At 44.2% G+C, this 16,033-nt stretch overlaps 1 protein-coding gene across 1 annotated transcript; it reads right to left on the bottom strand.

Moving 5' to 3' along the window:
• Positions 1-948: 948 nt before the first annotated feature.
• Positions 949-15,189, bottom strand: gle1 (GLE1 RNA export mediator). Its single transcript, XM_040156021.1, has 15 exons — positions 14,962-15,189; positions 12,996-13,238; positions 11,844-12,002; positions 10,190-10,338; positions 10,044-10,104; positions 8,368-8,625; positions 7,717-7,936; positions 6,760-6,872; positions 5,207-5,419; positions 4,201-4,391; positions 3,956-4,085; positions 3,547-3,651; positions 3,233-3,315; positions 3,082-3,145; positions 949-2,133 (listed from the first exon to the last, which is right to left on the bottom strand). Exons 1-15 carry the CDS (start codon positions 15,058-15,060, stop codon positions 2,065-2,067), a joined length of 2,157 nt encoding a protein of 718 aa, XP_040011955.1. The 5' UTR covers positions 15,061-15,189; the 3' UTR covers positions 949-2,064.
• Between the last annotated feature and the right edge of the window lie 844 nt (positions 15,190-16,033).

The raw sequence follows: 16,033 nt of genomic DNA on the forward strand, positions 1-16,033 counted from the left end.
ATGGTTTCTAATTACACACATGCAGGATTACACCTGGAAGTGGGGGGTGCATTTAAAGTTATAAAATGAGTTCTGGAAGAAAACTTAAAACAAAAATGAAATTAATTTACAGAGTTTTGTGGTTTTCCCATCAATCGTATGCGACAGATTATCTGAAAGTTATCAGAGTGCTGCAAAAGAGGTGAACACCTCAACTCAAATCCTCCCTGCGCTGGTCTTCCGACCAGCCATTTTTACTCTAGTTCAACCCGATACACGTTAAATAAGGACAGCAGCTAATTCCTACTTCCATCGCTGATTTCTTTTCTCCGATTAGTCGATCGCTGACTCTATGGTGTCAGAAGATGACGGTAAAGGCCAGAGGGTGGGCCACCGACCGGGAACCTGCTCCGGGGCCCAGAGGTTTGAATACCTGCTGAGCATGCTTGGGAATCTGTACCGCTGAGCTCGAGTACCAGCTGGGTCCCGCATCATGAACAAATCCTGTCAAAATGGAGTTCCAAAACCCTGGTTGTCTTGGTTGACACTGTGCTCGTAAATTATTTATATCAAATGACCACGGACGAACTGACACACAGGAATCCTGGGCTCAGGTCATAATCCAGGTGACAATCCGGGAGAGGAATACCGATGGTTTCTGGGTCTCAACGCAAGACCTAGTGAAGCTGCCACCTAGGGGCCCTAGAGGCACATTTTTGTCCCACAGGAACCTCCAACAGGTTAATCCTGCCATTAAAAAGCACCCTTCGCAGAGCACGAGGTTTAAAACGACACGAAAGGAGAAAAGCGGCAAATCCTGGCGTTTTAGAAGCTTGAACCAGAAACTGTTTGGAGTTTCATCCTGATAAACTTTGTTGATCAACTGATCACTTCTGCTTTCAACACACTGAAAATGGACAAAAAAACAAACCAAAAAAAAACAACCCACAAACCCAAGCATGAGAAACATTTCCAGTGAACTGTTGAGGTTTTATTTTGGACATTTGGTTCACAGATGAGGACATTTTTGCACAGCTCTTGAAGATTACAATCATTCTGGCAGTTAATACCCCTGTTCACTCTACATTATACTCCGAACACACCTCTGCTCTTGCAAAACAGCGGGAACAAAACCAAGCACAATGACCGTCGCTTTAAAGCACTGATTCGTCCTCGGATTTCTGCTTCAGTTTGAGGAAACTTCATTCACAAAGATTAAACGACAGCTCATCGAACCGTGAATCTTCGTTCCACATGGTGGATTCATAAAACAATAAAAAAAACAAAAATAAACAGCAAAACATCCAAATCAGTCGACGCAATTTTGATTTGAACAGCGACTGTGGAATTTCCCCACAGGAATTACAGCAAACTAAAGTTAAACTGATTTAAACAGCTATGAACGAGATGATCTTGAAAAACTGGAGAACTTCATTTAGAGGATTCAGATTCAGGCACTTCACAAAAACGTAAAGGAGAGATTCACATCTCCACATAATTATCGCACGTCCTCATTTCAGGAAGCGCACACTTGCCTCTTTTTGCAGGATTTTTTTTTTTCCTTTTGTTGCACACACATGAATTATGAATCTAAAGCTTTGAGAAGCAGAAAACCGTCAGTGCACCGCAGACACACCCGCACGAGGACGCCCATCAATCCCTTTGAACAGGTGTTGGGAGGACGGCTGTGTTGGCGAGACGACGTCGGTGTTCATCCAGAAAGTTCTCCCCATAGGTAAAATATCTTGTTGCTAGCAGTTCAAAACTTCTTCCAAAGCTGCTGATAAATAATTTATAGTCCAAAAATCGTTGAGCGTATCACCTGCGTCCCGATCGGCTCTTAGAGGCGTCCAGTAAACGAAACCAGAGCAGGAGACTGACACGGAAGCTGCGTTACTTCTAGTTTTAAAAGATGTGACCAACAACTTCCCAGCGGCTTCGACTTTTCCCGATTAAAAGTCGCCCGTGGGGCAAGTCCCCGTCCAGCCACAGAGCCGGTTTCTTAGCGTCAGGCCACATCCCTCTCTTGGTCTACTCAGCCCCGAGCGGCGTCATGCAGCAGCAACACGCAACACGTCTGGTCCTTCACGACCTCCAGAACACGGAGCTCAGCTGACCTTTGGGCGGACTGATCTGTCGGCTCTGCAGTGACGTCTGCGTGCGGGAGACAAAGTTTAGTTTAGTTTGTTCGCAAGGAACAAACAAAAGATTTGGACCACGAAACAAGTCAAATCAGGTACAAAGACATCCTCCCCCTCCCCAAACACCGTGGCTGCCATCTGCGGCACCATCTTAATGTGTCATCACGTGGTGTAGTTGAAAGGTTCCTTTTATCCAGTCGGTAAATTCCTACATTGCCGGCTTCATCTATCTAGAAAAGTGATTTTCCTCATTCAAACATCGATTTCTTTGACGGAAGTGTTTCTTACAGCTCTACTCAGACACGACAGGACATTTACGGAAGATGCATTTTTAAAGCTTATTTTGCCGTTGAAGCCCTGTTCAGTGACCATCGTTAGCGGGGCTCCCCTGACACATCAGCTATATATTACTGCTGCCTAATGTCCAACAGTGCACACGCATAAAATGAATGAAATCGAAAAAGCTATGAAATGTTTTCGCCTCCGATGCAAAGATTTTCTGTTTTTCTCTTGTTTTATATCATCACTAACTGAATATTTTGGGCCGTTGGACTTTTGGTCAAACAAAACAAAAACAAAAAAAAAACCTTCTGAAGACATCACCTTGCAGTCTGGGAGACTGTGGGACATTTTACACACCAAACAACTAATCGATTATGCGAGAAAAACGTCAGCAGATTAATCGATAGTGAGGATGACCGACAGTTGCAGCCCTAATCTCCGTGTGCGTGTTAAACCTGGTGCTGCTGCAGCCTTTGTGTTAGTATCACGGCATTCAGACTTGTGTCCTGTTGAAAAACCACGTCAAGCTGTCGATGACTTTTACATAGAAGTGTAACAGCGTAAAGAGGCGAATGTCTGGAAGGGACTTTTGACTCTGGTGTTCAGAATCATCTTTAGGGAGGCGGCGTCGCCTTGTTGTTTGTGCTGCACAAGCTAACGTTAGCAGCGAGCATCTTACCTCCAGAAACTGTTTGAGTCTGATGACTGAGCCCATCTGTCCGCTGCTGGTCACCGCTTCGATCCTGGAGACACCAAGGAGGAAGGGTGAGACAGCTGCCGGTCAATCTCTGCTACCGGAGCATGCTTTAAATGTAAAGTGAGCGTTGTACCTGGGAAAGTACTCCTCTTTAAGAAGCAGGATGAGTTTCCAGAACTGGCTCTGATACTGCTTCATCAAAGCATTACCACAAACCTGAGGGAGACACAAACATCAACACCGGAGCTGAGCCGTTTAAGCCACGGTTACGCCCACAGCCGCTGAGAACAACTGGGCCAGATTAGAAAGGAACTTTGTGCAATTAAGTCAGAAAAATAAAAAAATAATACAGCGTTCTTCAACTAGCAAGCAGGGCTTGAACTGTGTGTTGTAACGGCAGATGCTAGAGAACAACTTTATCTGGTCTTATTTAGAAAAGGGACTCACCTCCAGGAAGTCGAACAGCAGCGTTGCCGTGATGTCGGCCAGAGGCTCCATGTTGAGCATCTGAGCCAACCAACGCCAGCCCTGGTTCAGACCGTGAGGAACGGACTGAAACGCACCAAAAACAAGAAAATGATTGTTGAAATAGAACATGTAAATGAGAAGCGTGACAGATATGATTCACTCATATTAAATCAAGAGCTTTAACAGATGTTTTAACCCAACAACTAGATGTAATTTGTAGCTTTATTTATAAATGTGACTGGACAGCCAGTTCCTACGTGAGTCGGTTTTTGGATTTTTTGATCTTGGTGATCTTCCCGGACTCATGTGCTAATCTTGTCAACACTGCCTGTGTCACTCTCGATTCGGAACGAACAGGGACCTCGACAGGAGGCGAGACGCTTTTTACCCCCTGCTTGGAGCCGTAGGGCCACCTCATCTGGATCATGGCGGCGTACAGGCGGATCATCCCAGACATCCTCTTCAGGAAACTGTCCTGACCTTCCACCCCGGCGTCGTCCACACGGTAACCAAGAATCCTGATGAAGTGAAGATAAAACACCTGACCAGACTGTTCACGCTTTACTTGTGTGATTACTCAAATATAATAGCTGAGGAAAGAGGAGGATGCGCTGACATTCCCGAGTCACTCACCTCTGATATTCCCCCACAGGTGTGCCGTCCTTCATCGGCGGGTAATGTGGGACCGCGTAAGGGCACTTCTTGTGCAGGTGGGCGAGGATGAGGTCCCCCACCCGAGGGTGTAGCTCCCAGACACCAGAGGCCACCACGGCGATGGGGAAGGCTGCTTCGTGGTGAGACGCCACCTCCTCCTCTCCTTGTTTCTGTCCAGGGGAGTTTAGTTTTCAGCGTGTATACAGAGATTTGTTTGTGTGTACACAGTGGGGAGCCAATACAAGGAAGAGGAATGTCCTGTTTTGGAAGAGTTAGGGATTTCATTTCCTCTGTTGTCACCTGTTGTATACAGGTCTGCTTTTAACTGCGTATTTCCAGAGAAACTCTTTCAAAAGCTGAGTGTAGTCGGGGTCAATGAAGCCACGTGCTTCTCGATTGTTGACTTCTTGTAGGACAGGAAGCGAGTGGTTAAAGTCAACAACATTTTCTCTCAGCCCCTTACAGTTAACGTCAGGGCTCCGCGGGGCTGCTGCCTTCATTACTCGTACACGAACCACGGTACTTGGTTTTTCCTGAGGACGTACACTGGTGGGGCTGGCAACATAAATCAATCGCCACTCTTGTGAGTTGGTGCAGTGATCATAACCTTCAGCTTAACACTGGGAAAACCAAAGATCTGGTCAGAAATTTTTGGGAGAAGTAAGTGCGGGAAACCGCCTCTTGACATTTCCAGGAAACCAGATGAAAACGCGGAAGACTTTAAATTCTTGGCACTATAACCTCTGCAAACCTTAAAAGGGAAAACAGCAAAGTACAGTTGGCTCATGAGAGATGATAGAGAACGTGAGCTTTCTCTGTCCCACTTTGGTCTACTAGTCTCTAGTGGCTTTAACGGGTTCTTCTAAATGACCCTATTTTGGTGTTGTATCACATGTTTTCCCTCTTTTCTTCCCCCAAATCATTTCTTAAAATTTGAAGAAAGCGTCTGATCATTTATCAAAGACAGTCACCGAAAAAGACTCACCACGAACTTCTCGGCTAGTTTGTAGCTGACAAAGTCCAGGCCCTGTGGATGCTGGGAGGTGGAGACAGACTTCCCCCCCGACACCACCGCCCGTCCCGCCAGCAGCTTGTCGATCTTGTCGAAGATTTCCCGGAGCTGCGATCCCGAGTTGCTGGAGATTTGACTCACGGGGATGGTGGCTGCTTTCTGGAGCTCCAGCTTCAGCTTCTTCGTCTGCGTAGAGAGAGGAGAAAAGGAACCGTCCGTGCAGAGTTCACCGCTTAATATTCTGGCTGGACATTGAACCTCAGTACTTTTTGGGTACTGCCCAAAATCGAAAACAGAGTAACCACGGCTGCCAAGTATTCGAAAGTTGGTATCAAATATCTGGTCAGATTCCTGAACTTGTTTAACTTTTCTTTGATCATGTATTCTGATTTACCGTATCAGCCTGAATATAGGACCATCCTTATAGGGGTGTCAACGAATAAATTCAGTTAAATAATCAACTTCCTCAGGTCGGCCCGGGCTGCTGCGGGAAGACGTCACCGAACGAGCCGCAGAGAGAGTGAAACGCACTCCGGGCGATCTAAAAAGCCCCGTTTGGAAACACCTCGGATTTTGGTCGGTAGACGGCGAAGTTGCAGAACCTCAAGATAAAGTTGTATGCAAGCTACGTAAGCTACAGTTAGCCTAGCATTCCAGCACCAGCAACCTGAGGGCACATCCCGAAAAATATGCACCCAAGTAGTTATTTCTCTCATTGTATTGGTTTGTCCTCTTATGGGCATAATGCACAAAAAAAAAAATAGATATTTTAATGGTTCGAACCTATGTGGGTTTTTTTTTTTTTTTTTTGAGGACATAATAAAACGACATTTTTGGCCTTTATTACAAGACGGTTTCCCTTTATCAACATCTCTTTTTGTGAGAACACTTTTTGAGGACAGGACACATTTTCAAACTCTGGGAACTTTTGGGAACGTTTCCCCGAGATGCCACAAATCCGAGGGGAGAAGAGTCCTCATCATTGAAGCCTTTTCTCTCATAAAAAGTGAAACATGAAATACAGTACTACGTAGAAGCCCCATCAGAGTATCTTGTCTCTCAGTCAAAGTCTCTCTCCTGTCAGAATTATTTTCTCGGCTTTGTATTTTTCAGTCTTTCTGAGGCTCATCATCTGTGACAGACACAATTCTTGGCCGTTTGACAGATTTTCTCCCTGGTTCGCTTCAGACGTTAAGACGCTGGGAGACGCTAAGAACTAGTCTTCAATCGTGACTCTGAAATCACTCGCTAGCCCGGCAACATTAAGGCTACAACCAACCCATAATTCAACACTCTCTCAAAAACAATATCTGATGCTGTGCACACGTAATTGTCTGGTCCTCGAATGTAAGACGACCTCCCCCTTTTTCCAGCCTAATTTCAAGGAAAAAATTGTCGTCTTACATTTGGGCCAATACGTCTGTGAATGTATAAAAATTTGTACCTATTTTAGACGATTAAATGTTTTATTGAGGCCAAGTTCTTCTTGGGGATCACAAACATTCATGCGCAGAAGAAGGACCCACCTGGACGTCTTTCGGGGAGTTGAGTTGCTCAAAGGCCTGAGCGCACTGAGCAGCTGAATCCTGCAGCGCCTTGTACCATTTCAAAGTGCTGTCTTCAGCGCTGTTCTGCAGCCCTGTTGGAAGATGTTTAGCGTGAAATGCTATGTCATTACATAATAATAATATTAATGTAATAACTATAGCAGTCGTTCAATTTCACACATTCACCTACAAAGCAAAGTTGTCAGCAGATTTAAGAAAATGTTCCCAGCTTTATGTAAATCTCTCTTTTTCATTACATCACCATTACTGCGTCCTCTCTCTATCCTCAACGCTTTTCTTTCACACACACATCTGCTTTGCATGAACTCAGTTTGCACAAAAAACAAACAAAACAAAAAAAACGTCGCAGTGGCACTTCTAGTGAGTTGACTGATCGGTCACTCGAGCCACAGGAAATTTAACGAGAATCCTGAAAATCTGTTTCTCCTTTCCAAGGAGAAAACCAACATTCTCCAATCCGGTTGCAGCTTCTCAAATGTGAGGATCAACTGCTTTTCTCTCTTTAACATCACTGTAAATTGAATCTCTTTTTGGACTTTGGTCTGGTGGTCAGACTAAAAGAACGCCACCTCAGGCTAAATTCTTTACAGCATTTTCCACATTCTCAGGGATATTTCTGCCGAGAACGCTGCGATTCTGGATGTCAAACCTTGTCACGTCAGAAGACAACTGTAGGTTTCACAGCTGAAAACGCATGCAACGCTCCACCACTCACTACCAAACGCTTTTGTCCCTCAAATCACCTGCGGTGCAAAGAAGGTGAAAGGGTCGAAATGTATATGACTTCGTATAGAGGGGGTGTATTGGTTGGCCATTGAGGATGGGGTAGTGATACCACCTCCTGCTGCAACTTAGCTTTTTTAACGACATGCTAAGAGCCGCTAACTGTTGCTTCTTCCACTGTAACTCTCACACCTTTCCTCTGGGCTCTCTCTTTGGCCGACTGCGCCGCCTTCTTCTGCGCCTCCTGCTGCACCTGCAGCTCTGCCTGCTTCCTGCGCGCCTCTTCCGCCTCCCGGTCCTTCTTCTTCTCTTGAGCCTTGGCCACCTCCTCCTGCATCAGTCGGATCAGCGCCCTCATCTCGTGGAGGGCTCGCTCTGCCACAGTCATGTCGTCCACGCTGGGAAACTCTCCCTGGAAAGACACCGTAGAAAAAGGTTACACAGACTCTGATAAGGAGGGTGATCCACGTCAGGGATCGGGTTCAAGTCTCGAATTCATCCTGAACTGGGAAACCCGAGTGCAGCAGAACGGAAACACACAACCAGGATGACAGATGCAGAAAAGCACGTGAAATATTTCCCCTCCAGGATCTTTTATGACATGAAAAACATATTTTTCCCTCCCTTAAGGGGCCACTACACTCTGTCTGAACTGCTTGTCGGATAGTTTCGGAAACCTGACCTGATTATAATTTTACCGTTTATCTTTATTTTTCCTTAGGTTGTAAAAACTTTTAACAAAACCACAGTCATTTTCCATCTCTCTCCAGACTTTTTTCCCTGTCAGTGTATGAAGGAGCCACGATCCAAACCTGAACTTAAACAATCGGGAGTCGGACTGACCTCTGCCGTCTTTCGCACCACCTCCGACACCTGGGAGCACAGCTGGTTCCCCCGGGTGCTGTAGGAGCTGAGGCTGGCCGGCGGGAGTTCGGTTTTGGTCTGGGTGGACGGCTCCAGCAGCTGGTTGAGCTGCAGGATCTCCTCCTGGATGGTGTTGAGGTTGCGCAGTCTCTCCCTGCCCTCCGCCTGCCGCTGCCGCTCCAGCTCCGCCTCCCGCAGGCGCTGCTGCTCCGCCTCCCTCAGCCGCAGGTTCAGGATCTGACGCCGAGGACAATGCAAGAGTTCACGGGCCGCATTCATCCAGTGTCTCAAAGCGACGCGTGTTTGGTCCTACTTTTAGGACCAAACACGACCAAAAGCATTCCATCAACTTAGAAAATCACTCATATCTCGGCCAAAGTTTAGGAGATTCAGAGGAGAACGTAACCTGTCGGGAGATGACATTCAGATGTTCCGCAAGAGGAGAGATATTTTGGGAGCGCTTGATGACATAAGCTTTTTAAAACATCATCTTAACAAAAACAGAATCATCTCTGGGACCGGTCTCATGCCGGATGCACAAACACACCATGTCTTCCCGGGAACCGATGAGCTCACCACTTCACTGTAACGAGGAAAAACCAGCTGTGCACCAACGATTCTGGCAGAACAAACAATTTCGCCCGTCGGAAAACAAACTTTGATCTCGTTCATACACCTCGTAAAGAAAATGCTTTCAACATCAGGACCGCATGTGCCGCTGCAATGTCTGCAAGATGCGCTATTACCGCAGGCTGGAAAACAACAACGAGACGCTGGATGGGGCTGATAGGACAATTTCACACAGCTGAGTCAATGACTTACTATTTAAATTAATGTGCAGGCTGCATTTGTTTTATAAGCCATGTGAGTGGCTTGCCAATTTTTATTCAGACTAGGAGTAAAAGCATTTTTCCAGTGCTTAACCTTTTAAAATACACTCTTTCTTCTTGGGACTACTTCTTCAGGTGTGTTCTGGTCTGTACCGGACTCGATCTTTACACGAGCTTGACAAACTCTACATTGTTTGAGAGCTCCAAGTCTCCTGATTCTATCGGTGCAAAGGGTTTTTAGGATCCTCATATCACTGCAACAGCCGCCGACGTGGCCAAAATATAAATAAAATGAAATCTGAAAATATTTAAGGCAAAAACTCGTATACTCTTGTACTTATGCTGACTTTTTGGTTGTAAAATGTGAAGCGTTACCTTTCAAAGGAGACCAGGGTTAAGACTGTAATCGAAAGGGTTGTAGAACAGTAACTTTCTTGTGTTGGGTACATTATTTTTAGGCATTTTGCACAAAGAATGGGGGTTGTTTGGTAACAGGTCTCAATGGAGTACGTGTAAATATCACTATGAGTTTGAATTACTTTTGCATATGAATTGAAACGTCTCGGTGTGACTTCCATCTCCTGGCAGCTCCTAACAGTTAAGGACACCTGTGGAACTCTCCTAAATGTCAGCACAGATTGGTGTAATTTCCTAAGTTAAGGAAGTTGATGAACTGCTGTTTTTTTCCCAGACCTTGAGTTCATCACAGTTAGGACTGATTTTCTTGACATATACAGGATTTGGACACCGGACGTCATGGTGTTTACAGACCTTCAAAGCAAACATTTTTAGGGTGGCTTTCACACCAGCATCCTCTCGTCATACCTTCATTCTGTGCCGTTGCTCCTCCTTCAGCTTCTCTTGACGCCCGATGCTCTCTTTAGTCCTACAGTGCAGAGGGTGGAAAACCAGACCGTTTCGATCACGTGCCACATTTCAGAAATGTCAAACACCACAAGACCTGCACTTACTCTCTGTCCATCATGTCCCTTATGCTCTGGTACTCCTGCCTCTGCTTCAGCTCCATGAACTCCTCGAAGCGTTTCAGCTGCTCCGACTCCGAGCTCGCCGCCGCCGCCACCAGCTTCTCGTGCATCTCCTGCCGCAGCTTGAGCGCCATCTGAGCGACAGATTTACGACACCAATCGGGTGAGAGCGCAGAGCTTCCTGTCTGCGTGTCAGGGCTATTACGCCTTACTAATCAGACAGTAAACTCATTTCAGCCTTATATCAGGGCTGGTCCTAACTTTGACCTAAGTCAAGAAAAAGTAGGAATCTTAACCATGAAAGCTTATTTAACATATTGTTCCCAAAAGTAGTTTGACATTTTCATTCCCAAAAATCATAAATGAGTCAAAGGAAGAAGAAGAAGAAAAAAAAAAAAGATAAAACTAAACATCTTAACTTATAACTAAATAAAATACATAAATCCAAGCAAACAAAAAAATATTGCGGAGGTATTTTTCTGTTTGCTGACTAATCCTTTCAGCACCAGTCTGAATGATCAAATTCAAGTGATTTTTTTCCAGGATGAAGTCGGTTCTTTTCCAAAAATGGGTACACGTCGGGGTCTGGGATACAGAAGACGGTAAGTGAGCAGTCGGTTCTCGTAGTCAACGTGTTGGAAGACGGAGATATGGGCAGGTGTAAAGACCTGAGCGACTCTGACAAGGGGCCAAATCGTTACGACCAGACGACTTGGTCGCAGCGTCTCTGAAACGACGAAGCTTTTGAGGTGCTGAGTCAACTACCTACTATTTTAATTAGCATATATTCATTTTAACTTTAATGATGGTTATGGAAAGAGTATGTCACGTGACACAGTGCATCGCACCCCGCCGCATATGAGGCTGCATAGCGGGCAGCCCGGTCAGAGTGCCCATGCTGACCCTTATCCACTCGCGCCTACAATGGGCACAAAGGTGTTGGACTGGGACCTTGGAGCAATGGAAGGTCGCTTGGTCAGATGAGTCCTGTTTCCTTTAACATCACATGGACGGCCAGGTATGGGTGCGCCGTTCGCACCAGGATGCACTCTGGGAAGAAGAAAAGCCGCTGGAGGGAGTGCGATGCTCTGGCCAACGTTCTGCTGGGAAACCGAAGGTCCAGGCATTCCTGTGGACGCCAGTTTGACACCTGCCACATGGCAGTGGTATTCCCTGCCGGCGGCGGCCTCTTTCAGCTGTGCCACGCTGCACACGTCGCTCGGGAACAGTTTGAGGAACATGAGGACGAGTGAAACGTGTTGCCGTGGACTCCAAATTCCCCAGATCTCAATCGGATCGAGCCTCTGCGGGATGCGCTGGAACAAGTCTGATCAAGAGCAGCTCCACCTAACTTACCGGACTGCTGCTAACATTTTGGTGCCAGATACCACTGGACACCTTCAGATGTCCTGCAGAATCGATGCTCGATTGGAGCCATTTTGGCAGCACGTGAGGGACCAACAGCATATTAGGCAGGTGTCAATACTGTTTTGGCTCATCGGTGTATGTGCTAATGTATTTGTTTGTCTATTTCACATAGAGAAAAACATTATATACAGCCAACATTTTATTGACACACAGCTGATAAGTTGATTTTATGGGACTTAAGGCGGGAAAATCAAAAATCATCGTGTCTGACCTTGGCCTTTTCTCGATGTTCCTCCTCAAATTTGATAATGCGACCGGCCGTCTCCATGGCTTTGGGCGACAGCAGGGAAATGGCGGGTAGCGACGCCGGACTGGAAAGCTCACTGACACCTGCCTCTGGATCGTCATCCTTCGCCTCATCACTGACAGCCTGCAGCACATTAACGGCGGGAAAAGACACAGGGAATAAAAAAGTCCGCTCACCTTGAGAAACAGGCGATCGGCAGGTTCTGAGACCCGGATTTAAAAGTTGTAAAATTTCAACAAGTGAATAAAAGGCAAGATGAATGGCTCCTCTGTATAGTGCCATTCTGTCAAAACCTGTCTGTTTTGTTTCACACTAACCGACTTCATTTGAATTCAAGACTTCTCTCTTTAAACATACTTCTAGAGCCCTTGAAATAACTTTGTAACTGTCATTTACAAATATCTGTTATTACATCCACCTACATTAACAGCATATACTGTAGGTAGAAACATGTTTGTGATACTGTATATACATCTCAATCATCTGAGACTAAAAACATGCGAAGAACTAATACATTTTACACAACCGCCGACATATAAAATGATCAACTATTGATTTTGGATTTTGTGGAGTATCACGTGAACCATTTTTTCAGCTGCTATTTCCATTTGCCGGATCAAATTACCAGTATACAAAGATTTACAAAATGGACACTAATGATTCAAAACACACTGTAAATCAGGATGAAGGTATTAGATTTGCACATTATAATCAATTAATAAAAGGACCCATTTAATTAATAACTTTTAAAATGGAATTGCAAATTTAATTTTTAAGAGGCTATTAAATTGAACTTTTTCTTCTTCTATTTACTAATGTGTTAGCCAGTCTCAAAATTCACTGGTTACCTGCATTGTTAGTAAGTAACTAAATTGTAACTAAGGCATAAATAAATGGACAAAAAGTTGCTTATTGAGACGTGGCTGAAAGCTTCAAAAACTAAAAAGGTAAACGCAGCTTTTGTTTAGAAAATTTTGGCAAGCTGCTGTCACCAAGAACAAATGTGAGTTTGAGTCAACTCTTCCTTTAAGCTGCCAGATTTACAATGCAATTTGATAAGAAAGTAGAAAAACATAGGGAGATCACCACGTATTCAGGTCCGGAGGAGACACTTGCCTGCTCACACTCGGTCTTTAAAGACGGGGCTGCGGAAAGTGTGTTGTGCTTAGTGTTGCTGTCGGGGACGGAGCCTGTGGAGGAAATCGAGGCTGGGATCCCGTCAGACAAGCCGGGGCTGGAGTCTCCGGAGCTGGAGCCCAGAAAGCAGGACTTCTGAAGGGGCGAGGAGCTGAGACGCTCCAATATGACCCTAGAGTGCGGGGACAAGCTGATGGCCTCTTTACAACCTGCCATTATATCCTGCAAAAACAAAGACACGTTATAACTCAAGTCTACTTCATTCATTGAGCTTGCTTAACACTTTAAATGTACCGAAGGGATTATATTTCCTTTAGGAGAGGATGATCACGCTCTAAGCCCCAATGATTTTATTATATCACAAGACATTTCTTCTACACAGTGTTAAATATATATATACACACGACCTCGGTACCTGAGTTCATCACCCAACAAATCACCATTAAAAAAAAAAAAAAAAGGTTAAATAAATAAATAAAAAATACTGAATATCGACATTAGTTTCCACATATATATTGACATGAATTATGGATGGACCATAATGATTTAAAAAAATAAACACTGAAAACCAAGGCAACTAGTACCTACAGCTGTCAGATACCGTTGTATGCAAACGCTTGGGAAAATTGCATTTGTTATTTTGCTGATTTTTGTATTGAGACGACGTAAATACAACGCCCGCAGCAAACACCTTAGAAAACTTAACCTTCTTCAATTCCTAATGCACTTTTAATTACATACATTTAAAAATAGAAAACAAAAATCAACCAATAATTTTGGCATGTGCGAAAGTTTGAACACTTCACTAAGTCAGTACTTAATCTGTTCTTTTGTTGGACCTCGGTTAACCACAGTACTTGAACAAATACCCTTAAAGACGTCGTACTACTTTGTATTTTAAAAAAGGTTGCATCGTGTGTTAATCTTGGCTCGAGGAAGACCAAGTGCTCAAACTTATGGGATAAAATAAAATCCCGTATCTGAGTCTGCGGCCATGAGCCCCCTCGAATTGTGTCCCTTTCCATACCAGCACCCGACCTGTGGCCTTCATTCACCAGGCAAGTCATGGTTTAGTCGTAGGCCGAGCACGTCCAACTTATTGGAGGACCAAGGTACAGTGAGTTTCTAAAGGAGTTCAAACGTAGAGTTCTACTTGAAGACCAGTAATATCCATACTTAAAGTCTAAAAAGTAAAAGTACTCATTGGACAGAATGGCTCCTTTTGAAGTGTTTTAATCTCTCTACACCCTGTGTCATCGTTTAATCTGTAATTGTGTTTTAAATTGATCCAATGTTTTTTGTTTTGTTTTTAATGTAAGATCCTAATTTGCAAAATAACTAGAAACTTTCAGTGGCTGAAGAACATTTCTTACTTAAGTAAATCAATATCACGACGTAAAAAATTCTCTGCTGCAAGTAAAAGTGCTGCATTCAAAGTCCTGCTTACGTACAAGTCCATCAACAGCACAATGTACTTTAAGTATCAAAAGTAAAAGTACTTGTACTGGACGGATTTATTATTAAGCTTAACTAGATTTTTAATACTGATGCAAATGTCAGCATTTTTTGACTCTTCTCTAATTGATGCTGTTCTTTGAGGAACACTGAATAATTTGACCTCTTCGTTCCTCAAAACAATGATTTAAATTAAGCTACTGTCTTTCTCAAAAGTGCAAGTACCTCAACAGTGCACTTAAGTTAATGTACTTAATCGCTCCCCGCCACCGCCTATGGGTCCAGTATCGGTGAATTAGGAAACTGCGGTAATCTTTCGTCCCCGCAGATAGTCCTGGTTGAGCTAAGAGGTTAAGAGGTCGCTTTAATTAACGACCTGACTTTGGTCAAGTTGTCTAACATCTGGTAAACGAGCAGGGACACCTCAGCCCGGCGAACGTGAACTGGCCATTAGTCAGCTAATGTGTGAGTTAGCCGGCTGTTGACTCACCTCGCCCCGTTCCGACCAGTACGGGTCGAATGTGATGTTTCCTTTGGGTGAATTTTTTAAGGCCACTAAAGTGTCCCATCGCAGATTTTCCGCAGGCATCGCGACAGCCTAGTAAACAAAAACAAAAAACGACCGACTACCGCTAACGTTGAGCTAAACTTCAAACCGCCAGCAGGGGTCACATAAATCAGAGTCCGACGAGAAACCGCACGCCTACTGGGTAGCGGCTCTGTGGTTCCGGCTGGACCCATCCCCTCGTATTTATATTTTTTATATCCGGTTCTTGGTTCAGTGATCTCGTAAAAACAGCATTGTACATTGCATAAAATCTATACCATCTAATAACAAAGATTTGTTTTACTAAAGAGCGTATTTCTGAGCAGGTGGCTCAAATGGGAGAACCTTATAGAGTTGCAGTCCCCGAGGCGGCCTGTCTTTGCGAATCTGTCTTTTATTTGTTCCTAAATACTCAACCCTCAAGCCAAAAAGCCAAAAAACTCCCGCGATATGACATGTAGGAAGATTCGGCGTAAAAGTCGTTGGCCGGGGCGCATTTTAAGTAACTGTCTGACCTGGTCCACAGTGCTGTTGTCGCGCCACCTCGACTATAAATGTTACAGCAGAAATTAAACAAGATGATTTCGGTGCATCAGATGAAAGCCGAGTTTTAAAACAGACCCCAGTAATTTATGTCATGTCCTAAACGATGTCTTGTAGGGTTTTTATGTTTGCTAATGAGCAAGAATATCTTGAAGTACCAAAGTTCTCAACGGGGTTTGGATTAAGTAAGACTTTAACTGAAAATATTGATATTTAGATAATCCCTCTATAGGACTTAACTATATAAAGTACTTCAAAGATACTTTATACTTAACTTACTATGGTTGTATTTTAAATCTATGGTATTAGTAAATTATACAGAAAAAAAATGTTGGACCATAGTTTGGCTGTTAAGAAGCCTGTTAAATAAGTAAGGAATTAAACCTTTTATTTTTAAGAATGTTTATTATGTGTTCTGTCAGAAAAATGCAAACATTTTCCCACAGATGAAAGTTTTCAAATTTAGGGACAG

This window comes from Xiphias gladius, chromosome 19 (assembly GCF_016859285.1).
Source record: "Xiphias gladius isolate SHS-SW01 ecotype Sanya breed wild chromosome 19, ASM1685928v1, whole genome shotgun sequence".
Taxonomy (NCBI): Eukaryota; Metazoa; Chordata; class Actinopteri; order Istiophoriformes; family Xiphiidae; genus Xiphias; species Xiphias gladius.